The sequence below is a fragment of the Akanthomyces muscarius genome, chromosome 3 (genome assembly GCF_028009165.1).
Source record: "Akanthomyces muscarius strain Ve6 chromosome 3, whole genome shotgun sequence".
Taxonomy (NCBI): Eukaryota; Fungi; Ascomycota; class Sordariomycetes; order Hypocreales; family Cordycipitaceae; genus Akanthomyces; species Akanthomyces muscarius.
In genome coordinates this window covers 108031-132813 of record NC_079243.1, presented here as the reverse complement: position 1 = coordinate 132813, position 24783 = coordinate 108031, and the positions used below count along the sequence as shown (strand labels likewise).

The following is a 24783-nucleotide window of genomic DNA, read 5'->3' as shown; positions in this document are numbered from 1 at the left end:
GAAGCAATAGAAAATGCAGCTGCCGGCGCGAGCGACAACGCAAAAACAGAAGTCAAGGAGAGGTGCGGAAGCTGCATAAGGAATTGGGCGACAAGATTTAGGAGGTTCAGCTTGAGATGCGGGCCGGGTGCTATAACATCGCTGCGCGTCTGGCCAACAAGCTATCTAGCTGCTGCACGAGTACAATCGTCAAATTGCGCGGAATCGACAACTTGCCCATTCGTACACTTCCGAGGACTTATGCTGGCCTACAGGATCTTCAAGGTGAGCACCACACAGAAGATGACATAGCGACAGGCCAGTCGCGACTACAATCAAGTCTCCTGATTGTCCGCGCATATAGGAAATATCGATGACATTCTTGAACGCTTGCAATTGAATAAAAACGTACCCTACGCAAAAAAAACGACGGCAACTTGAAGTTTACTGGGCCTGCGGAAGTAGTTGCAGGTACGCCCATTTGTGCCGCCAGCCGACATCGCGATCAAAAACTCCTCAACACCACGCTGATCTGCAGCCGCTATCAGCGCGACACGGCGATGGCGAGCAGCGTTCAGTATTGGCGAAGAGCTCATAGGAAGCAGCCGTCCAAGATAAAAGATCTCAATCTTACGGGCGTAGGAACACGGGGCGCTGCCTGAACTAGGGAGCAGTTCATAGGAATGCAGCTACTCAAGGATTTTGCAGCTGGCTGATGACGATAATCTCGGCCCAGGGCATGCAGGGGCTTATATTTAGAACCTTAAGTGCGAACTCATTGGTCGCCTGTATCACCCCTCAAGTTATCTCGATCGTCCCAGTACCGCCCTGGCCCTGCCAGTGGAGGCAACAGCGGCCCTGACCGCCTGAAGAGCCGCCGCCAAAACCCTGCCGCTGCGCAGCCTTTACAACAAAACTACTCTCTCTACCTTTGTCAGTTTCAGCACACCAATCGAGCAGCAAATACCTTTGTTCAAGTCCCAAAAGTATGACTAATCAGATGTCTTTTGTGCCACAATTTGTAGTTGAATTAACCCACATAGCTTCGAGCATTGGTGGCTCATCTAGGAACTCTTCGGAACAGGGAAACTTAAGAGTTCGATCACGAGAGATGCCGCCAGTCAAGCCTGTAAGCATGGAGAGATGCTCTACGAATGGCGGTGTAACACGAACGACTATTCTTTTCTCCGATTTACAGCTTTCGCCCAATTCAACAAAAACATGCCACAGAATTGAAGCATAACAACTGAGGCTGCAATCAGAGGCCCTAGAATGGAAAACACAGTGAAACCATACGACGCAGACTGGAACGCATGATTATGGGCCAGGGACCCAGTTGCCAGCCCGACCTGCATAGCGGTCAGGACAATAGCGATGTACACTGTTGCGCTGGCTAGGCAACCAAAATAATCGCGGAAGAAGCTGCCGTACTGGTCCCACCGAGTCATATACCCACGCAGGGGGGCTTTGGCGAGGGCGTAGGCTTTATTCAGACGGCCGAGGCGCAGCTCGCGGTGGATGAAGTGGCAGTCGATGTCGGGACAGATACGCTCCATGTCCAACTGCTGCACCAAAATCCGCCATGTGAGCCATCGCACTTCTGAAGGAAGAAGGTGCTTTTCCGGGGCAACTCGAAAGTCGCTCTCATGGGACAGCAACGCGGCGTATGAGTACAAGAAGCCGAGTGCGCGTTGACGGAGAGACTCGGCGCCTGCACTTCTCTTGCGTAGCTGCTTGGAAGGACTTGGTGCCGGAAGCGCAGCCACATTCATCTGCACAGATGAGATAGGCGGCCCAGAAATCCGGCTCCAGAAGGAAGCGCGGAATCGGCTTCATGAATATGATGAATATGCGCCCCGCTGTCCAGACCATATACATGTCTATCTGCTCCGTGATAAAGATCTCGCGACCTAGCAAGAGCTGGTGGTGGAGGGCACGGGGCGGCAAGGGCAAGCCTGCGACCCAGAGCAAATCCTGAATTTTGGCAAGCCGCTGCAAGTCGAGCTCCCTCTCAACACAGGCAGTGACATGCAGACTAGTAGCGCCCAAGTCACCAGCCTCTAGGACGCGGGCAGAAGCGCCGGGAGCTGGTCGCGATCTTGTCGGGACGGTTGTTGTGCTCGTGTCCCACGCGAGACGGACGGAGAATGGCTGTTAGAAGCGTCAGCTCAAAATGCCCTAAGTTAGTGACTTAGTGCGTCGACGCTACCGAGCTCGTCGGGTTTCCAATCCCACCTTGGTCTGCCATCCGGAGGACTGTCCGACCGCCATTGGAGTTTCGCCAGGCGGCGGAAGAGACGCATCGAGAGGAGAGGAGCAACCGTCACCATGAGGTACACAGACACGTCGGGAATGGTTGGTACAATGCGCTGTGCAACACTTGATTGGGTGCTATAGACGCTGAACCTGCACTTTGCTGCACGGCAGTAAGCGCTGTGGCTTCAGGCCACGAAGCGTTCCTCCCAGACTACGTATCCCTAAGGTCAGGTCAACCATCACCCTGACCGCTGCATCCTTTCACCACGCCTTTGAAATCCACACCAGCGGCGTAGCGCGCCAAACGTCGCAAACCTTGTCGCAACATCCTCACGCACATTGAGGCACACGAGCTGGAAACGGCCTTGCCTTTTCTCGATAAGGCTATTGAGTGCGACCAAGGAATGTACCACGTACGCCTCATTCGCGAAAAAATAATGCTTCTCCAAGGTCTGGCATTGTTAAAACCAGGCACGCGCAGCCACCCAATTCTTCCTCCAGCCGCTTCCGGTCCTTCTTTTTTCCTTCTAAGGGCAGTGCCTGTGGCGAAAAGCCAAACTCGCATCTTGAGACGCGCGCATCTCCGGATTGTTCAATTGTGATAGGCATTGGCCTGCGGCATCTTCATCGCGACTACTTGCTCCTTGCCTCTCCATTCTACACTGCAGTCGTGGGAGACAGGGGATAATTAGGCGCCCGCGCATAGCAGCAACGTTCTCCTGGTAACGGATTGCAGCAGCAGCAGCAAGATAAATAGTGGCCCCAACAGCCTTTCGCGTTAACATCAACTCCAGCTGTCGCCCAACGGGAGTCGCGGGTTGGACAAAGTCTTCGCCTCGGGACTTGGTATAAAGCATAAATTCTCCGTCAACATAAACCTTTTCTCGATCTAATTAATTCTTTGACTGCAAAGCACGGACAGCTGGCTCCCATTCTCAAGCGATCATATCCCACACCGGCAGTGCGCACCATGGCGGACAGCGCGAAAGCGGCGGGGGAGAAGAAGCGTAACAAGCTTGGATATCACAGAACACCAATAGCATGTAGTAAGTCTGGTTCTTTTCTTCTTCGCGGCTCGTGGCTCGCTGGGCAACCGCATGGTAGCTCGGGGCTACTGGAGCCTTGCTCGATCACTGACCAAGGCTGCAAACAGGTCATTGCCGACGCCGAAAGATTCGCTGCATTGTGTCTCTAGAGACACAAAACCGCTGTATCAGCTGCATACGACTCAAGAAAAACTGCAGCTTCTTCCCTGTTGACCAGCAACCGGGGGTGAGCTTGCAAGGCAAGCCTACTGGCCAAGGAACTGGCAGCTCGACAGCGCATTTGCAGTCCTCTTTGCCAGCCCTTGGGCCTGAGAATCCCGCTGTCATGGCACCAGGGTGTATGTACGGGACGGGGCCGATGCAAGACTCTGTTGGACATGCTGCCCCCGCCATCGGGTATTCGAGCGTTACAGGCGAAGGTTTGTTGACTCGACCTGAAGGCTCCTGCAGAATAGGGGTGGAATATACTGACACTGTTGAACACAGGATCAGGCATACCGATTTCCGCCGAACAGAACTTTAGTATCTCCCCTGGATCGAGCGTCGCCTGGGGTTTCGCTGAGCCACGCCCAATCACAATGCCTGAATCTATGAATGTAGGATATGGCTGGCGTCCATATGGCAGCGTATCCGGTTCTGCAGAACAAATATTGCCCTTTGGCGCTGAGTCAACCACATGGTCGACTTGTGTGGCGGCAACGCCCGGAACGCCGCAGCTAAACAACTGGAAATGGGACAACGGTATGCCCCCGACGCTACTACGGAGCTCTGTGTCCTTTAATGGCGAGCTCTTGGGCCACCCACAGAAGCAATTGGTGCCTGTTCCAAAAAATGCCCCGTATAACGGGACAGGGAGATAATTTTACCTCTCTGACGAACCAGGCCCCAAGACTTGGCTACCCGCGGAGTCAAGCCGTCGACCCCGGCGGCATCTACTGCTTTGGGGATGCGCGACTGACTCATGCGGCTCGGGTCACTGCCATTCTTTCTGACTCTTTGAGGGTGTAAAGTTCGTCGCTTGCTGCTGTATAAGGAAGCTGTTGATAATGACAGTCTCGAGAAGGAAGCTATACGTAATTGCCTGCCAATTTCCCATATAAACTCGGTGGTCTTGGCTAGAGGCTGCCTTATACTGATCTCCAATATCAACAGCACCCATAAAGTCGTTATAAGCGGCAGCAAAAGACGGTACAGATAAGGTCTTTACCGGCTCTTCTGCAAATACTCGCTGTATCGGCCGTGCTCGTGGTTGTTTAGTTGTCGGCCGGCGCCGTACGCGTTCTTCGAATTCGTCACCAGTGTAGACGGTCGTTAGCATCAACACAAGCGCGTTATCTTTCCAGGCGAGCTGGTTGACCTAGAACAAGTTAGCTAGCAGATTCTTAGGAAGTTAGTTTTTTCTATACCTGATTATTAGGCGTTGGGATAGACTGAATAGTATTATGTGGCCAGAGGTTGTGGCCTTTTGAGTCGTCTTTCTTAGCCCTAACAAAGCCCTGATAAATGCCACAATTTAGGCGCTCAGTGCCTGTAGCACCAATATTCTGCTTCCGAAGAGCGAGGAAGAGATTCGGCGAGGAGAAGAGGTTATCAAGGAAGACGTGATATGTCGAGGTTGGCAGCTGTTTAACTAGGGAGATAACGACAGCTTGTGTCGGGTTGACCTGTATTGAGTCCTCATGAGATCTCTTCCGACCTCTCTTAGCCTGTGGTTCTTGATTATCGAGGTGGTCAAAGGAGGCTCCAGGCGTGTGCCATTTCCAGTTTAGGAAATACCCAGCTTCAGCAATAACCCAGATTTTAAAGCCTGTTGGAGTCGGCTTGTTAGGGTTACAAGAAGGTGTGTGGCTGGGAGGAATTACGTGACAAAGGTAGAGTCTAAGTGAATGATTACAGTGTCAGATATGAAGCATCTAGAACTATCCTTGCAGCAAAGTTTCCGTCCGACGCCAGCGCCCCGGGTCGAACTATCATGATGATGGTGTTCCCGCATGTCGGTAGCGTAACATATTGCCGTCTTGCCACGTGTCGCTCGACTCTCTTTTGACAGCCCTACCTCAACACAAAGATAACATAGAAGCTCGGAGGTGAGAGATCCGCCAAGGGCAATGTGATGTAAGAGAGTTCGTCCCTCGCCATCTTGGCTCCCGAGACAATGCCAATGGTTGCCACTTTAGAGAGCACGTCCACACTCACGCAGTAACCTCCTGCAAATAAATGGGCCAAACTGAGCCGCTTTTCTTCACTCTTGAAGACCGCGTCTGCGCCAGAGTCGAAGAGCAATTGTACCATTTCCATTTCGGAGGGGTTAGGAACCATATCATGTCGGCTGAAATAGTTTGCGGAGTGTGAAAGGCCGGCATTGTTCAGCTCATTTTCCCCGACTCCGTAGGTCAACAAGTAGCTTATTACGGTAGGGTCGGTACACCCATCTCTGCCAAGAGCGTGATGCAACGCATCTGCGCCGTGTCTGTCTTTCGCGGTGACGACGGCGACTGCTTCCGCGGTTGACATGCTGTCAAGCAATCTCCAAACAATTTCGTGGCTATTAGTACCCGCGTGCTTAACGACGTAGTGTAGCGCCGTTTGTCCATCAGCATCGCAATGCGCAGCACTGGAGCCATAGGCAAGTAGATGTTTGACTGCGAGCACGTCACCCGCGAGGCCTGGGGCGTTGCGTCTTCGCCCACTGCACATGCGACGGAAAGCCCCCGGTTACATCCACCAACCGAAGACCTGTGCAACGGAATGCCACCGTCATTGCACTGCGGGAAAGCTGGCATGACGCGCTCGACAGGAGCCGGGATGCCATGACCGATGTACTTTCTGGAGGTCTCCAGCCCCCTGTCCCGTACCTCGACGCGAAGACTGTGCCGTGTGCAAGCACACAAGAGAGCAGCCCCGGATGCTCTGGCATAAAATTGCACACCATCATGCAGAACAGCTCGCCAGCAAGGAGCCTGACTGCTCAAGACCTTCCTTCTATCAGCAAGAAGCGCCTGAATTAGGACGCTGCGTCATGGGCCGCTTTATTTGAATTGCAATGTTCCGCATCTACTACATCATCATGAACATGAAGCATCACACGTATGCACAAGAGGAATGTTGTATTGTGGTGCGTTGACGCGGACCTGCGTGGCACAGCCTGATTGTATGAACCACCTGAGCCCAGAGCATGCCACGGGTGTCCGTGTCAGCGCACCATATTGCCTATCACTAACTTAATCATTTCCTCCCCTCAATCAAATCCTCGTAAAATACTAATGGAATAGCGCACAGGTGGTAATCAGGCACTGCTCCTGGAAATAGAGTTGCAGTGGTACGCACGATCCGCCGCAGCCAATGTTTTACGCTTCAAAATTCACTGTGTCGCTTGAAAAAAAAAGGTGAGCGGTATCTTAATTTTAGTACGCGCCAGAGGCTATCGTTCATACGCCTACCCGGCACCAGTAGATCGTGACCTCGCGATTTCGAGAAAATTGCGTTACTGGCCAATCATTCCATAAAATTGAGAACTCCTGGCACGTAAGGGCCTTGCCTAGGGTATGTTACCCCTGAATCTGGAAATTGTGATTTCATTGCGAGTTCTTGTTCCAGAATCCCCCCAAACGTGACCACAGTGCAACCGAATATAGAAAGTGACTCTTGGGCTCCACTACCAACTGGTTGCGATTTGGTACACATGAGACTGCTTCTGGGCAGCATACGTGGCAGTTTGTGGGAGGCTGTGTATAATAACGCCTTCGAGTGAGTTATGCAAAGGTCGATCGACTCGTTCTTTGCTCCCCCAAAAATAGAAAAAGGAAGTCATGCCAACTGTTACTAGACATACGACCCGTGAGAGGGGCGTTATACAGCAGGTTGAGATAAAAGGGTGCCGCGATGGAAAATACTGCCGTACCTGACCACTCTGCTCTTCTAGAATGGTCTCAGCTGTTACTGACAGGGAGGGATGGCTTTCAACGCAGCGCGAGAGTGTCAAGCTCCCAAGTGCGGCAAATGATGGAAGCTACAGGCTACATCGAGTTCGACGAAACCATAATTCGATGCTGTGTCAGCCTTTGGTGCGATGATCCGGACGAAAAAAATGGTAGCCAGCTGGTTCAACGCAGGTCTGACCGAGCCTGTAGAAGCGTTTGGACCATCAGTCAGGAGAAGCACTCGTCTAGACTACGCAACATACAGCGGAGATTATGCTCACGAAGCCGGAGACAAACAGAGCCGAGGTTGCTCTTAGAGGCTCCAGGCTTGATAATTTCAGGCTGACTGATGGCTTTGCCTACTTTTGCCTGCTCGAGTGACATAAGACCGCGTTATACGGGCGCGCTGTGGAAAACCTGAAGGACAGTAAGCTGTTGAAGGATGTGGACTTGGTTGGTGATGGAGGCTCAATGTCCATAGATAGCGAGCATGGGTACCTCTGTGTCCCATCGGCCCAGGAGGAAGAGCAGAAAAATGAAAAGCCAGACTGGCATGGTCGACATGGAATAGAGCAAATCGAACGTCCAGGCCTGCCATAAGCCCTTGGCCATAATCGACCATCTTTCAGACCGCATCAGAAGACCCTACAGCACACGATTTAGCTTCCACAGCTATCTACTAGGTTCTCAGCTCTAGTGATGAACGCATTTAGATAAACTAGCTTTTTACTATTTGGGGAATTCCTACCAATACTGTATCCTACAGATTCGCCTGAGTGGGGGAGTTGACTCCAGTGGCGAAGTCATCCAGTCATTCGTCTAGAGTATATGCTACCGCCGCGACAGCAAGGCAGTTATTCACATCTACAGTGACGCTAGTGGTTGATTATGCGTCAAATGTCTGGATGCACGCGTATTAAGACAAATTAGTCGGCCCCATCAATCGACTTCAAAAAGCTGGCGCCTAAGCGATCGTAGGAACATTCCTCACGGTCGCCGCAGCGGTGGCAGACGCGGAAGCGAGTCTTGTGAGCGCCGGGGAGCGACTTTGGAAAACAGTGATTAAGATGTGGTTGGCGATCCACTCGCTGCCGGATACCAATCCGTTGCGCCGAGTGACGTCGCGCATGAGGAAGTTCTACCCCGCGTTCCGGTCCCCGCTGTACCAGGTCGCGCGCAGGCTGGCAGGTGTGCCGACATATCAGTTGGATTCTATTGTGCCCTTCACAGTAGAGCCATGGAGAAAGAGGGTCGAGACCGTCTCGGACGGTAAAGTCAACGAGGAATTGTTTGCGGGCGGAAATGTAGTTGTAGCTACGAGTAGCTCCGCTCGCAATGGCATAGTTGGGGTGGGGGGAGTTATTCAAGCTTTAGTCGCGACACAAGGAGGGGTGAGACGGAGGACATTCTCGTTCACTCTTCGGCCAAGAGCAGAACAGAGCCTATACTCGGGAGCGTTGGTGGCCATGACATATGTGCCAAGGCACATACCTGGCAGTTGCAGGCGGGTATCGGTTTTGACAAGAAACAGAACTGCGGTGCAGTCGTTGAAAAATCCGCACCAGCAACCAGGACAGGAATTCATGCACTGCATATACGACTCGATACAGGAGCTTCAAGAGAAGGGAACCTTTGTAGCATCGTGATGACACTCTTTGCGGAGCCAAAACCGGCGACCAGAACTGTCTTTCTCGATATCGAATCCATACTCCCATACCCATTCCGTACGCTGCCTTCTTCTGTGTTTACGGACGCAATACCCTAAAAGGCGACTCCAATCCATGTCTTCGTAACCATCATAGTCACCCGATGAGGAAGCATCTACTGCCGCCTCTTTGTTTGTATCGGATGGATTGAAGGTTGCGGGGGCTTCAAACTCACTAGGAGCGGTTGAAGGAGTAGTTGAAGGGGCCATTACTGGGTGATTGGTATACGTGGACGGAGCTATTTGGAGCAGGCGCAGTGGGCTATTTGAGGCTACGAATGTTGGGTTAACTGCTTGACGATTTTCTCGCGAGTTGGACATATACATAATACAGCGACGGACAGCTTAAACTGAAACAGCCATTATAAGTAAATTGTGAGATGCGAGCTGGATTACCAAATTAGGCAGGATCTCCAGCAAAAGGAGGTCTGTGAGTCCCCTCAGCACAAGCGCTGATTGGACAATGATATTATCCAAATGAAAATATCCAAATAAATCCGGGCCATCTTAATTTGATTTGGTTTGATTTGGTTTGATTTGGATAGATTTGGATAGATTTGGATACGATTTATTTGTTTGCAAGTCTGACTGCGGGTATGCCACGGCATCTCGCCGAGCGGGAGTTCCTGCGCTCGTCGCGTCGCTCAACACCTTTGATACGCACGTGGCAACTAACGTAACCATTCAACATGATCTCCTGGCATTCGTCCCACGAATCTAACAGCAGTATATTGCAAGGGGATCTTTGGTTGCCAAGGGTGTCCTTGTTAACCGAAGCAGTGCAAATCAAATGTGGATACGACGGCGCAGAATAAAGACGCAAGGCAAAAGAGCACAGCGTGCGTTTTGAGTTGTGACAGACATAACATAGACTTCTTCGGTATGGCGTACTTTCCCCCTCATTTCCTCACCGTCGGATACTCGATCCGCAGCCTAGGCGTAGACGGGGCTGTGTACGCCTCCTTTTCGGAGGATCCTCCTCAGATTGTGGAACGCTGCAAATACGTTTTGAGCCTTGTGAGATGCTATTTTTGTGGCGCAATGTCGTTGCGCCTCGAGATGTGAATGTCGAGCCATTCATAGGCTTCGACCAGTTGCCATCATTCGCTCGTCATGTCCGGGGGACCTAGACTCCACTGCTGCCTTGCCGCTGATCACCATAATTCCGTTACAGGCCCCGTTCTGGCCAATTTACAGCCTACGCTGCAATAGTAGATTGCTAGGGAATGGGCACGAGTCATGGGACGTACACGATTTATTGCCGCTGAACACACTTTTTGTCAACGATGATATAATATCGCCTAGGTCGTGCGACTAATTTCTGTGTCGCTTGCTCATGACAGTTCGGTCTTGTCGCTTTTGAAAACGTTGCTTCCCAGAAAGTAACCAATCATGATGCTTCATGTCGTCCAACCGTGTGAGAAACACCACGGGGACAGCCAACGCATTACCCACCCGAGTTAATAGCGCATGCATAATAGTGAAAAGTAGACTGCGGTTTCATATGGACAGACGGGCAACCATCATGGCTATGTCTTGACGTGAAGTTGCAGTCGTCCAGGCTGAACAAACTAGCAAGGTGAGGTTCTAGCCCTGCTAACAAAACAAACAGCTCCGCGGAGGTTGTGAATGGTGAAACAAACGCTCGCCGGGGAGGCGTGGCGACGAACCGGTACGGCAGTGACCATCTTGACCCTGTCGTCTAATGTTTTTCAGTTGGGTCTTTGGGAAGTTGGGTGGAGCTGCGAAGCATCATGGTCGACGGCGTGCGCTTCGGCCTCCTTTGCGAGGACCGCATTTTTGCAGGTCCCGTTAGCAATGCTATTCAGGGGCATGTCTCACAGAAGCCCGTTGAAGCTTGAGAATAGTGGCCGAGGGAGCTGTAAGGAATCGTATGACCCCACCCGTACAATGAATTACGGACATTGTGTAAATAGCTTCAGTCCGAGTTTTCCTTACGAATTCTCCTTCCTCCTTGTGAACAATCAATTCATCCAAGTCGCACTCGACCTTGTTCGTGCCTTAAACCGTCACAGGAGCCTCAGCTGTGAGTAGCAGTACATGTCGGCAAGAGCCAAAGGCTTTTTCTCTGGTTTACCAGCGCAACGGAATGTGCCCCAGGCTGCGCTAACGTCCTTAGGGCCTCTCCGTCAGCCATGGAGAGTCATGCATCGCCGAGCAATGGCCGCAAACATAAGTCGGAGGGCTGATCATGGGTGGCTGCTTAAAGAGTGGAGCCTGCGATGGCAGAAGAACATCTCTTGTGATAAGTTGTGGTCGTCTATCCGTACACGCATGTTGTGAGACCGAATATGGCATGGCGGCGGTAGTTGGAGAAGTTGTATTCTGGCAGATGACCCCCAACACGCCAAGTTCTCAGGACCATGAACCATACGACTTCAGTGGATATGCCCCGTTGGGCCGGGTCGGGACTCGACGACTGGCCGCTATTTTGAGCCCTGATACTAGTACGAACGCATTACGCGATGGTGGCTGGTTAGACAAGGCTCATACGCGGGTAGTTTATCCAGTGCTATGCCACTGCAATAGGACTTGCCAAGAATGACTCCAGCACAACATCAGCACACAGCTGTCACCACCCGTCGGCATTGTCGGCGTTGTTGTGGAAAAGTGACTGGGAGAGCTAACTCGGCGACTGGAGCGTTAAACTGCTCCATATAGCGACAGGTTTGCGCCTTCTGTGTCTTAAAATTCTGCGCGCGCGATGAAGTTTATCAATGCTTGCCATTCTCAAAATTGCAGCTTTAATACCAGACGATAGCAGGAGCTGCATTGCCAGGTGAAGAAGATACAGTCAAGGGTGGGCGTCGAGCACAGCATTGACAGTTGTTTGGCTTGATGCTTGACGGCTTGAATGACTGTTTTCTGTTTTGAGCATATTCACACGGGTATCGGGTACCGGGTTTCGGGTATAGGTCATGACAATCTTGTTATAGCGATGCTTTTGCTGGCACGCCAGTGACCAACGCGGCGTCTCGCCGTGCTGTAATCAGGTGTGGGCGGTGGCCAGAAGAGCGGGGTGAGAAAAAGGACATCCACCCACACTGCTGAAGGCTGGATAAGCTCGTAGGAATGTCTCAAGACTAGAGTCAAAGAAATGACAATGCAAGTGGCCGCGGCCAAGGGCGCGATGACGCTGATCTTGGATGGCCTAGCCTTACCCTGGACCGTTGCTGGCAGCAGAGGCCTGGATAGATCCCGCCAACGGACGTAATAGTCAAATCAAATCAAATCAAATCAAATCAAATCAAAACCTGGATAGATCCAGATGGGTTGGGGATCCCCCAGCATGCAGATGTGCTTGCGTCGGTCGATGATCAGTATCCAATGGGCTGCTGTGACCACATGCAAGCGGCCAGAGACAGGCAAGGCAAGCCACACGACGGGTGATGAGCGGTGGTGAGCGAGATCTAGGAGCGCCAGAGGGCAACGCTGAGGATGACGCCGCGGGGAATCCTAGCAGTAGCGTCGTTTTCTGGGCTCCTTTGAGCTTTCGGGGCTTGGAGGGCACAGGGGCAGAGTTTCCACTGTGCAGGGAAGGCAGCGACTTGAATCATGCCGGGCACGACGGAGCGGCCGTGATGGAGTCGAATAGGCCGAGGCTTGCCCACATGGGGATCTATTTATTCGCGGAACGACGAAGGGCATGCGAAGCGTGTTATTTGCAAAGCATTGATTGTATGGCTCGAGCTGATCGTCGACTTGTTGGTGGCCTGCGCTTGGTTGGCTGAACTCTGCCGTTTGTGATTTCTTTCAGCCTGCGAGGCTGCATCGACAGGCTCGCTGCTACAGGGCTATACAAGACACCACAGTCGTGGAACAGATCTTAGTAGAGAGCGATGAGCGGTTTCTCAAAGTGGTGGCACCAGTGTCTAGTCGAAGGATTGAGGGATGTCGAACAGCAGTTGGGCAGCGGGCCAATGGAGGCACTGTGGCTGACCGCCAAGCATGAGCGCAACAGGGAAGGCATGGAGATATGTCGGTTGATCGAAATATCCGATACAGAGAAGTGTAAGGGATGGGCTGAATGGGAATGTGTGACGTTGAAGGCTGATGGTGTTGCATGGTGATCCCCTACCAGGGCTAAGAGCATGCAGAACGGCGTATGCTTGACGGTGCTGATGTCGTTTGCAGTGCTCAAGTACTGGTGCTAAAGTACGCCTATGGCGCCACCAATGAAGCAGTAAAAATTAGAGTATATTAGCCATAGATAGAGTATTGAGTTCTGCGTCGATTGGTATAATGAGTACTTAGTATACCAGCCTCTGCTGTGGTGTATAGCTTCAATCCGGTGGGACATAGTCTTGACAAGCCGGTAAAGAAGGTTTTGACTAAGATCCTCTCACGCTTCCACAGCAGCCCTTTCTAATGAATAAAATAATTCTAGTGTATTAGGCATGCCATCAAGTTCAGGATGACGCTCAATTATTTTTTCTTTGAGCAATGCCCAGACGTTCTTGATGGGGTTAAGATCGGGCGAGTAGGCGGCCAGTCCATAATTTCAACGCCAGTACCTTGAGCGAACTCCCGCAACCATTTCTGCACTCTATGAGCTGTAACTGTACGAGCATTATCTTGCATAAGTATGTTCCCAGGTTCCAAAATTCTAGGCAATTCGGACTGTAGGACGTCGAGTACTAAGCGTGAAGATACGCCACCGCGGGCGGAGAGGGTCGCTCCCGGCCATGCTGCTCCAATACCCGTAGTGGTGCTTGTTGGGCTGCGGCTACTAGGTTTACTAGCGGGCAACAGAGCGAGCTTGAGAGCCAGCCGTACCAGCCTTATGGAGACTGTCGTTTTAGTGCAAGGGCTAGCGTCGTGCTGGCTTGTCGAGCTCTGCGGGGTCTCCGGGGGGGTAGCGACTGGATGGGCGTGGATGAGTAGGTACCTAGCAAACTAGGACCTGTCTCTCCCTGTCTGGAGGCTCCGCACAAGGTAGGCTGGTACGTGAAGTCGAAGAGTTGAAGAAGCGAAGAATCTTGGTAAATGAATGTTCCGCGGCGCACGCACAACGAAGGAGGGGCGGCATAAAGGGCAGTAGTATATCGATGCCTGTCTAAAACGGCGACAGCGAGAGGCCGCCATCGCGGCCTCGACTATCCACCGTTTGACTCCCCATCCCATCTCGCCTCTTATACCATTTCACCCCTTCGGCCTCTTCTTACCACACCACCGCCGTTACCCATCGCCAGCTCTTTGTCGCTCCTCACCTCGTTGCGTCCTTTGCACCTTTGCACTCATCACTTCGTCTACGCTCTTCCTCTACTTACGCCGCTGCGACTCTGCGCCCGCCACTATCCCAGCCTACACCTCGCTGCCAAATGAACGCCCTCTGACCGACCGACCTTGTAACTCAAAGACCTGTGGCTACCCGACACCCTATCCCTCTTCCCGCGACTATTTCGACGTCTGCTGCGCCTGCACCCGTCTTTGTCCTACTTGATCGATCTCGCCAGCCTCTCGCGCGGCCCGTCCAGACGGGTTCAAGCCTTGCCAACATCATTTACCTCGCTCGCTGTGACGAACGCATGAACTTGGCCTCCCCTATCGCATTCTGCTGCCGCCGTATCCTCCAGCTTCTGCCAATCTGGTAGTGGCCCCAGCGGCCTCTCAGCGCTGCCGCACGGCAACATGTCCGCTGGCCAGCCTCTGCTCAATTTTCCGCCGCATTTCCAACATGCTGCGCATCCTCATCTTGCAAATCATTCGCATCTGCAACCAGGTATAGAAGACAGCGCCGCCTATTCTCAGTCTGGGCCCAGCCCCAGTCCCTTCCACTCTGGCATGGACCCCTCCCAGTTTGGCGATTTTTCTTTCGCTTATGCCAACATGTCGGCCATGACGGACCAGTCGGCTTCCGTCTTTGACGACCCTTCGGGTTCTGATCATTTCTCTCTTCACTCTACCATGCTTCCTGCTTCTGTAAGCAGTGCCAACTTGAACTCACTGACTGTAGCTCCCAATGCTAGCTTTGCCATTGATCCCTCTGCCTTTGCTGCTACTGGTATCGAAGCCGGTGCCGACGAAAATGCCTCCATCGAGAGACACTCTCCCAGCCACAACTCAGTCGCAGACAACACAAACGACGACTTTGGTTTGTCCGCCACAGGCCGTGCCGATGAAACTGACTTTGGCAAGACCAAAGACGACAAGACAGAAACACCAGCTTGGAGCGAACTCAAAACAAAGGCCGCCAAGGACCGAAAGCGTCTGCCGCTGGCTTGCATTGCCTGTCATCGCAAAAAGATTCGCTGCTCTGGCGAGAAGTGTGCCTGCAAACACTGCCTCCGCTTCCGAAAACCATGCGTTTACAAAATCACCAACCGCAAAACTGCACCCCGCACTGACTACATGGCCATGCTTGACAAGCATCTCAAGCGCATGGAGGAGGGCATCATTAAGATTGTCCCCAAATCCGATCAAGACAATCTTTCTAAAGTAACTCGCGCCGTGGTAAAACCTGCAATGCCCGGCACCAGCGCCGCCAACAAGGCCGCCGCCAAGAAACGCCGCGTCCATGAAGCCTTTTCTCCGGAGCTCGAATATTGGGTAAATGCGCCGTCTAAATCCAAAATTAACGACGGTGACACTCCTCCGATGGCCGCCGACTCTCAAGATAAGGAAGAGACTAAACTGTTCTGCGAGGGAATCGATGCTCTGCCCTCGAAAGAAATCCAGCAACACCTCGCCGAGGTCTACTTCGATAGCGTTTATGGACAAGCGTACCACCTACTTCATAAGCCAAGCTTTATGCGCAAGTTAAAGTGAGTCTTCTAAATTGATCATCCTCGCTGTAATATATTAACGTGATACTCAAAGGAGTAATTCTCTGCCCCCAGTCCTTGTGCTATCCGTTTGTGCTGTATCTGCCAGATTCTCAAGAAAGCCCAAACTTCCAGTCACATCGCGACCATTTTTTCGAGGAGAGGAATGGGCACAGAACGCCATAGATATATGCACAACGCGTTACGAATGGCCAAATATCACGATTTTGACATGTCTACTCATCCTCGGTCGTCACGAATTTGGTACGTGCCACGGTGGCTGCAGCTGGGCACTCGGCGGGCAAGCTATTCGCATGGCGTACGCTCTCCAGCTGCACAAGGACCTTGACCATGATCCTCAAAGTAAAGGTCAAAAGACGCCTCTCAGCTTCGTCGATCGAGAAATTCGGAGACGCATCATGTGGGCCTGCTTCCTTATGGATCGCTTAACTTACTCTGGTACCGACCGGCCCATGTTCATAACGGACGACTCTCTCACCATTCCGTTACCTGTGAGTGAGCGTTGCTTTCAACTTAACATGCCTGCCCAAACAGAACTCCTTGATGGTAGGCCTGGACCTCCCGCGGCAGAGGTTCAAACGGCAGACACCGATCTACGCAGCAACATGGGACCGTCTGCGTTCTTCATCCGTGGCCTTGCTCTGTGGGGCCGAGTCGTCACGTATTACAATCACGGCGGGAAAGACCGAGAGCAGTTTGCCCAGTGGGATGAGCGCTCGCAATATTCGAAGCTTGTGCGTGACGTCGAGGAATTACTCCACACCTTGCCACCGCAATTACAATACTCCAAAGAAAACCTTGAGCTGCACATCACTGAGAGAACCGCCACGCAATACCTGTTTATGCACATGACTATACATCAAAGCCTGCTCTACGTTTGCCAAGGAGCCATGAGCACCAACCAGTCCAAGTCCGACGCGCCCAAGGACTTTATCCCTCGTCTGACCGCCAAGACCTTTCATGCAGCCAACAGCATCTCTCAGTTACTGAAGGATTCCGATGAGCGTCAGTGCTTTGTAACGGCACCCTTTGCGGGATATTGCGCTTTCTCGTCGTCGTCAGTGCAAATGTACGGCATGATTTCTGGAAACCCAAAGCTCAAAGCAGCCGCAGAGGTGCACCTTGCCATCAATATTAAATATCTTAAGAAGATGATGAAGTACTGGGGCATGTCTCACTTGATGGTGGACGACATTCGACGCCAATACAAGAACGCCTACGATGCCTCTCGCCGCCCTGGCATGAATGGTGCCATGCAAAGTCGGCAGCCGTTGCTGCAGTACGCGGATTGGTTTAACCGCTACCCGTCCGGTGTGTCCAACATTGATTTCATGGATCCAAATCTGCCGAGACGCGCCGAGGGTGGAGAGGATGCTGTCTTGGAACAAAAGCCAGAGCTGCACTATGTCGGAGCGTTCCTAGAGAACCTTTCACGGGCTTCCCATTCCGCTGATGGCAAAGACCTCAGTAAGATGCCAACGCAAAAACAAAGGGCTGCTCCTCACAAGAGAAACTGCATCGGCGTCCACCCTCCCAGTAAGCCGGATCAATCGACCCCTGAGGCGCGACAAGTGTCTGCTGCGCCTACTTCTCGCAGAGTTTCGGACCAGTCTGGTGGCACCCCTAGCTTTCAAGTCAACCAGCGCAAATTCTTGACCCCAGGTAACACACAGCCGCCCATGGCCTTTACCGCGCACAGCATGCCAGCTCAATCGCAGGCATACATGTCGACCATGTCACCCATCAGCCACGACAACATGGCGCCATATCAACCACAACCACAGATGCCATTTTTTGCCGATGCTGGGCCACTCGGCATGGGAGGTCAAGATGCTGGGCTGCCTCAACAAATGTTTGGTATGGTGCCGGGCGGCATCAATGCGCCGCCGCGAGAGAACAGCAATGGCTGGCAGGGCATGCCCAGCGGCGCTCAACCCAACTCGCGTCAAAATTCGACAGTTGTACCAAAGAACAATAATGCCGGCATGCACCAGCAGCGACACCCATCTCAGCATCAGAACCCCATGACGGCGCCCACGATGAATATTTTCAACCCTTCGCCAGATAGCTCGTGGTTCATGGGCTATGGCATGGAGCCACCGGAGATGAACCTAGATATGAATATGGCTGGCAACGGCATCGACGGGTATGCTCTGTTTGCTGGCGGCAACAATGGCAATTATGGAAGCGGCAACGATATGCCCCAGCAAAGCCACATGGGTGGTGGGCTGCACCATGGCATGTAAAATATGAAAAGCGTACACGCTCCGGCTAGCAGCATGTTAACAGAACAAGACAACGGTCTCGACTATTCTAGTCAACTTCTGCCTTATGATCATAACACACGCTTTCTAATTCTCCCATCCATGTAGATAATCTGGCTGCCACGACAGTACATACATAGCCCAATCGAGTCAAGTGGCTTAACATTCACGCACACTGCTATAGGATGCCGCGCCTGGCCGGCTGGTAAATATCATCGCCGGGCCTCTGTGATGGCGCCATTCGGCCACATTCAAGACGCTTATGCCCTGGTGTAGTTAAGAAGGAAAGGCAGCCCACTTCGCAGAAATTGGCCAGGGCCAGAAGTGGAAGCAAACATGGAAGCCGGAAATGGAAGCGTAGACGAAAGTGGAAGAACAGCACTTTTCACCAGTGCCACAATAGGAAAGTGCTAGATTTGGCCCACGACACAACACCAGGAAACGACTAAGGCCGCCAAGAAATGGCATGACAAGCCGCTGCCCAGATAGAATTGCAGAGAAAAAGCGGCAACGAGCAAAAAGTAATGAAATGGACAAGTGCAGGTTGCTCACCCATCAGGCCTGGGAGAGCCAGAAAGTCATTAGCCCGAACCCATCTTCTCAATAATCTGCTCGGCATTTTTTCCAATAAGTCATGGGCAAAGAAAAACAGCAAATGAACTGGTGTACAAGCAAGAAGCTACCCTCGGCAAGGGAAAGGCCGAAAAGTCACAAGCGATCAACTCGCTTGTCAAGAAGCAGTTGGGCGGAAAAGCAACAAATAGTTCGGGAAATAAAAGAGCAAGTGGATGAGGAGAAAGCCGCCATCAGGCCAGGAACGACGAGACTCTTATGGCACAGCCAGGAAGCCACTAAGTAATTACTGTAGTGCATCAAGAAAGCTGCAGGCAGAAGGCGGCGATGGGTCAAGCACAGATGAAAAGTGGACAGGCGGCGAGGCCAAAGCTGGTGTGGACCACTAACGGTCAGCCAAAACTGGCTGCGCCACAAGCCACCAACGGAGCAGAAAGAGTAGAACGCATCACAGCCAAGAGTGACTGTCGTCCAAACCGCCCACCCGAAAAAGGGAGGAGGAATCTGCACGATGTATGTATTAATTTATCCCTATGTTGGTTTAATCATCGTTGCCTGTTTCGCAGATACTCTCCCCGCGTGCATGGCTAGGTTGGAATGCCTGAAGCTGAGTAACCCGCCAACGCTAAACCGGATTTAACGACCCACCAACAAAGGGAGACCTCCCCAAGCTGCGTACCGCCATTTTCGTGAAGACAACATCTAGGACCAATCGCCAGCCAACAACATTAACAAAGACTTGAAAACTCTTTTCAAGCGCGAGCTGCATTATGATCTCCAAAACGCAGAAGCGCTCTCGTGCAACAGTAGAGGACGAGCGCGCTGACTGCCCCTTCGAACTTCACGTTGCTTCGTTCCCTGCAGCACGTACCGGGAAGAATGGAAGGCCATCGAAGAAAAGGGGTAAGCCTGTCAAGAAGAACGAGAATACGACCACCAAGACGAATTCACTGTTTCAACCCCCACTGTTTGCGCCTACTGGCAAATTCCGCTCCGACGCGACAATGGGCGTCTACTACCACATCGAGCCACGACAGGAGTGGACTAGCATGACACGATACCATAGCTTCATTCGTAAGCCTCTAATCTCGCTATCATTGCATTACTGTATGCTATAGTAACTAATTGTGTTATTGCAGTAAATAGTGAGAAATATCTAACTGGTGAATTTGTCTTTGTGGCCAATGAAAATTGTATAGCGCGAGGTAAACTAGGGGAAGATCTGAATGCGCAAGTTGGTCTCTGCAATGTCTGGGTCGCACAGGTACTCGAAGTTCGCGCCCTGGACGAGCGCCATGTTTATGCACGCGTCTGCTGGATGTACTCCCCCGATGAGCTGCCTGCAGGACGTCGGCCGTACTACGGCAAGAACGAAATCATTGCCTCGAATCACAGTATGTGGGCGACCATAGCAATAGAAGCCATTGCGCTAACTCATGCAGTGGATATCATCAATGTTTTGAGCATAGTCCACCATGCTAAAGTCAGCCAATGGATCGAGGCGGACGACGAAGAAATCCCGGATGGCTTGTATTGGCGCCAGGCGTTCGACTGTGGCACATCTTTTTCTTGTCCCACGTAATCCAGCAGTTGTCTTCGCTGATGCCAATTCTAGAACTCTCTGGAGGCATAACTGCGTCCGTATTGCCATCGTGACCAGTAGCAATCGTGCCAAACTCTGTGACTGCATGCGAGCTGTTTCGTTCAGAGGTAAGGCGCCGCGAAATACGCACAACCTTCGCCGCTTGCACGCACTCGCCCATGTCGGCGCACCAGGTCCACAATGTTTTGCCACTGAAGGCTGATGCTACTAGCGCCGAGTCGTGCGAGAAGGCCACCGACCGAACCGCCAAGCTATGGCCTTGTAGCGTCTGTATACACTCGCCTGTATCAGCGCACCAGATCCGCACTGTCTTGTCGTCCGAAGATGACGCTAATAACGCTAAGTCGTCTGAGAACGCCACTGATTGAACCGAGCCGCTGTGGCCCTCCAGTGTTTGAATGCACTGTCCTGTGTTGGCGTTCCAGATACGCACTGTCTTGTCGTCGGACGCTGACGCTACTAGCGCCGAGTCGTGTGAGAAGGTCACTGACCGAATCGTCCTGCTATGACCCTTCAACGTCTGCATGCACTCGCCTGTGTCAGCGAGCCAGATCCTCACAGTCCTGTCGTCAGACGCTGACGCTACTAGCGCCGAGTCGTGTGAGAAGGCCACCGACCGAACTGCTTTGCTATGACCTTCTTTCATTCGATGCCCTTTTCGCGTCTCTACATACTCGTGTTTGTCGGTATGCCAGATTCGCACCGTTTTGTCGCTTGACCCTGATGCTATCAGCGCCGAATCGTGTGAGAAGTCTACCGACCAAAGCGAGCTTGCATGGCCTTCTAGCGTTTGCATACACTCGCCAGTATAGGCGCACCAGATTCGCACCGTTTTGTCGCTGGACGCTGATGCTATCAGCGCCGAGTCATGTGAGAAGACAACTGACCGAACCGCCCTGCTATGGCCTTGCAGCGTCTGCACACATTTGCCCGTATCAACGTGCCAGATTCGTACTGTTTTGTCAGCGGAAGACGACGCTAATAGCGCTGAGTCGTGTGAGAAAGCCACTGATCGAACCGAGCCACAGTGGCCCTTCAGCGTTTGAACGGACTGCCCCGTGTCGGCGCACCATATTCGCACTCTCCTATCGGCTGACGCTGACACTACTAGTGCTAAGTCGTGCGAGAACACCACCGCTCGAACCGGGCCATGGTGCCCTTGTAGCGTCTGCATACATTTGCCTGTGTCGGTGTGCCAGATACGTACTGTCTTATCGTCGGACGCTGACGCTACTAGCGCTGAGTCGTGTGAGAAGGCCACTGACCGAATCGTCCTGCTATGACCCTTCAGCGTCTGCACGCACTCGCCTGTGTCGGCACGCCAGATCCACACTGTTTTGTCGTCGGATGCTGACGCTACGAGCGTCGAGTCGTGCGAGAAGACCACGCACTGAACCCAATTGCTGTGGCCTTTCAGTGTCTGTACGCACTCGCCTGTGTCGGCAAGCCAGATTCGAACCGTCTTGTCGCTGGACCCTGATGCCACCAGTGTCGAGTTGTGTGAGAAGGACACTGACTGAACGGCGCCGCTGTGGCCTTCCAATGTCTGCTGACATAGGCTCCAATTATCTCCTATTCGTGGTTCGAGGAGAATCCATGTCGCTCTATCTTTAGACTCTGTAAATATAGTTCTTGTCTTACTGTGCTTAGGTGTAAAGACGAGGAGCGAGGAATATAGCTGGAAATATAGCTGGAGAGGCGCTATATTGAGTGCTGACATGTGTGTCTGTATGAATCGAACGGCGTCTTCGAGCAAATATGAGACGTCGGAGCTATCTTTGCCCTAAATGAATGTAAGCTAGCCAGTTATTTTGAGTCACAGTGCTAAATATTTTTGTTACCTGAAATCGTGACTGTAGTTTTCGGAGAAGCCCAAGGCTCTCTGAAACTCTCCCAATGAGGGCCAACGCCTCTATCCAATGTAAGAAATGCTTTGTTAGAAACACATGGATATCAAGGCTCTCGAAAACACACATATCCGCTTTTTCCAAGTGATATATCCAATATAAACAGGAATATTGTACTTCGGGCGGTAGGCAGGATTCGATTTTCTCGCTGATTTCAGAGCGAGGTGTACCGGGGGATTTTATACCGCAGATGTCTTGCTTGAGACAACTGACTATGCGTAGACAATTGGTTGCCAGAACAACGTGAGTCTGCTTCTCGTTTACCCGAAACGGCATTGTAGGATCTTCGGGATCTAAGAGAAAGTCTCGAAATGATAGATGAAATAGCCTCACCGGCCCGTCTGCTGATGAGGGAATGCTAAGAACAGAGTGCAGCAGAGCTAACCTACTATCAATGTCTTCTCTAGACAAGTCGAGGACTTTCGCTAGCGCAGACGTTGATAAAGGACTTGCGAGGAGGACGATAGTTCCGACGACTTTGCGAAACTCTTGAATGATTTGTTCTTGTTGTTGGACAAACAACCCTGCTATTAGGTTATTCAAGACCGCCCGATAAGTTCCATCTAGCTGTGAGACCCCCGCGCCAGCTCGAGAGAACACTTTCTCGAGCTGCTTACGAGGTGTTGCCATCCTTCTGTCACTAATAAAGCGGCAAATAGTGGTGGCGACGATGAAAAGGGGAACAGCCATCTTCAATAGAGCGTTGAAAGTGGATTGGCTTGGCCAATCCAAAGAGAGGCATTGGTCCGTTACTACCGAGTCGTTATAGTCTTCGCGAATCCTCGCTAGCTCATGTTTAAGAAACAGAGATATATCACGCGCAACCATAGGTTGAGGGACTTCGTGTAAAATGGCGCCCTGGTATGTGCCTTGAATTTTCTGGAAGGCGCAACGAATTGGTAACTCCGGTCGACTAGTCAGAAATATCCTCATCTGTCGAGGCAGCTCAGTCTTAAATCGCGTAAAAAGGCGAAGAAGGAGCCGAACGTCGTCATCTCGTTCGCATTCATCTAATGCATCAATGATAAATGCTATAGGCGTTTCCTCTGTGGCAGTTTTTAGGAGCGGTTGTAGTAGAAGTTTATCAAATTGCTCGCCAGCGTTCTTTGTTGTGATTGAAGGATCGGCATCAAGTATATCCTTGATACGCGAAGCAACATATGGTTTCCTCACAGCCAAGTCTGCCGCAATCGTCGTAAAGAACTTGGAAAGAGTCCCTCGATCAGCCTCGCCGTTCTTGAAAAAGAATGAGGCGCCAAGTCGACCTTCATCTGCCAATAACCGCGCCACGGTGCGGGAAATTGTTGACTTCCCTGTTCCAGCCATTCCGTTTAGCCAGAAAACAGGCTCTCCGCTTGCGTCCTTCGCCCAGTCGATGATCTGCTGGAGAAGTTCCACTCGCGTATTAGGCAAGCAGAAAGAAGTGTGTTCCTGAGCATAGGAGTCAAATGAAGCGCCTTTGGCAATGCGGAGTCGGTCGAGCACTGTTGTCTGATTGGCATTGAGCACGGTCGTGCTATTTGGAAAGTCGTTAGTTAAAGGAGCGGGACTGTTAGATGCACACGTTGAACTGACTAAAGATTCTGCACGCCTTCTTGCATTTTAGCTGTTGCGAACTGGATACCCTTTATGTCATTACTGACTTAAAACCAGTTAGTATAGACCGTATCTATTTTGTAAGAAGAGTACTAACTTGACTTCACAATGTCCACAGCTCGTGTTGTGTTTTCGAGCAACTTGATAGGCACATATTGGAGAAGCTCCTTTGCATAGGTTGCTGCAGTAGCTGATGCATATCGTTGCCAGCGATCATTCTTGTGTGAATCGGCATAGTCGCAGATTCCTCTGATCACCAAGCAAGGAAAGCGATCCATCAAACCAGCAGCCTCCATCTCAGCGCAAATGCATTCGCTCCCAGCCAATTCTGCGATCTTATCACGCGTGCTAGCATCCTTGACGAGTGTATTTCCTGAAGCAATAATACCATAGTGAATATTGGGGTCAGTTGTGTCTCGTGGATCGCGTTGGATTTCTTCAGATGAGTCACAGTTGTCACATGTCTGCCCGTCGATGTGATTGTATGCCGACGAGAATAACCGATCATTCTCAAATCCTTGGTGAACGTATCCAGGTTCTCTCTTTTTCGGTTTCTTCATCTGCGGCATTTTAGTCCACATCGCTTCAAGGAGATCTGGGATCTTCGGCGAGATCATCTCATGTTCCGCTCGCAGGGCCGCCAGTGCGCTAAGCAAGACCTGGGGAGGCTTATTTAGCATGCCTTTTAGCTCCCACTTCCCGTTGAGCCTTGCCTTCCCAAGGTCGTACTGAATAACACCGCCAGTGGCTCCCTCCGGCCGGCTCACAACTACGTCGCCTAGTCGAACGTCCTGGTCAAGGTGTCGAGCGATTCCACCGCCGATTCCTACGAGCAACCCGATTCTAATCTGCGGTAAGGATGCGAGCAAGTTCGATGCTGTCGTTGCCGCGGCCGTCGAGCCATACACGCCGTCGGGGAGCGATGCTATGACGATATTGTGGTTGCCCATGCGACCCCATGTGTAAGAATTTGTATTAGATGGATGTTGTTCAAACGATGCTGGTGGCTGGTGACGATCATCGAGTGAAGCTGTCGCGGCAGCCCGCTCGATGGGCAGTGCAGCAACCCAGCCTATAGTATAGGACTCTGTGCTATCCAAGGCTGTCATGCTTGAAAGCGAGACAGGT

The 24783-nt window shown here is 51.9% G+C and overlaps 4 protein-coding genes across 4 annotated transcripts; 3 read left to right on the top strand and 1 right to left on the bottom strand.

Moving 5' to 3' along the window:
• Window positions 1–3639: 3639 nt before the first annotated feature.
• Window positions 3640–4141, top strand: LMH87_001394 (uncharacterized protein; the record flags this gene model as incomplete). Its single annotated transcript, XM_056192663.1, has 2 exons — window positions 3640–3700; window positions 3768–4141. 2 exons carry the CDS (start codon window positions 3640–3642, stop codon window positions 4139–4141), a joined length of 435 nt encoding a protein of 144 aa, XP_056049776.1.
• A 10570-nt stretch (window positions 4142–14711) lies between these two features.
• On the top strand, window positions 14712–17958 carry LMH87_001393 (uncharacterized protein; the record flags this gene model as incomplete). Its single annotated transcript, XM_056192661.1, has 2 exons — window positions 14712–15691; window positions 15747–17958. 2 exons carry the CDS (start codon window positions 14712–14714, stop codon window positions 17956–17958), a joined length of 3192 nt encoding a protein of 1063 aa, XP_056049775.1.
• Window positions 17959–19319: 1361 nt separating this feature from the next.
• LMH87_001392 (uncharacterized protein) lies at window positions 19320–20131 on the top strand (the record flags this gene model as incomplete). The annotated part of the gene is made up of 3 exons (XM_056192660.1): window positions 19320–19623; window positions 19689–19943; window positions 19992–20131. 3 exons carry the CDS (start codon window positions 19320–19322, stop codon window positions 20129–20131), a joined length of 699 nt encoding a protein of 232 aa, XP_056049774.1.
• Window positions 20132–21853: 1722 nt separating this feature from the next.
• On the bottom strand, window positions 21854–24046 carry LMH87_001391 (uncharacterized protein; the record flags this gene model as incomplete). The annotated part of the gene is made up of 6 exons (XM_056192659.1): window positions 21854–21935; window positions 21994–22064; window positions 22816–23575; window positions 23635–23701; window positions 23753–23795; window positions 24044–24046. The coding sequence occupies 6 exons, from the start codon at window positions 24044–24046 to the stop codon at window positions 21854–21856; spliced, it is 1026 nt and encodes a 341-aa protein (XP_056049773.1).
• Window positions 24047–24783: the final 737 nt, after the last annotated feature.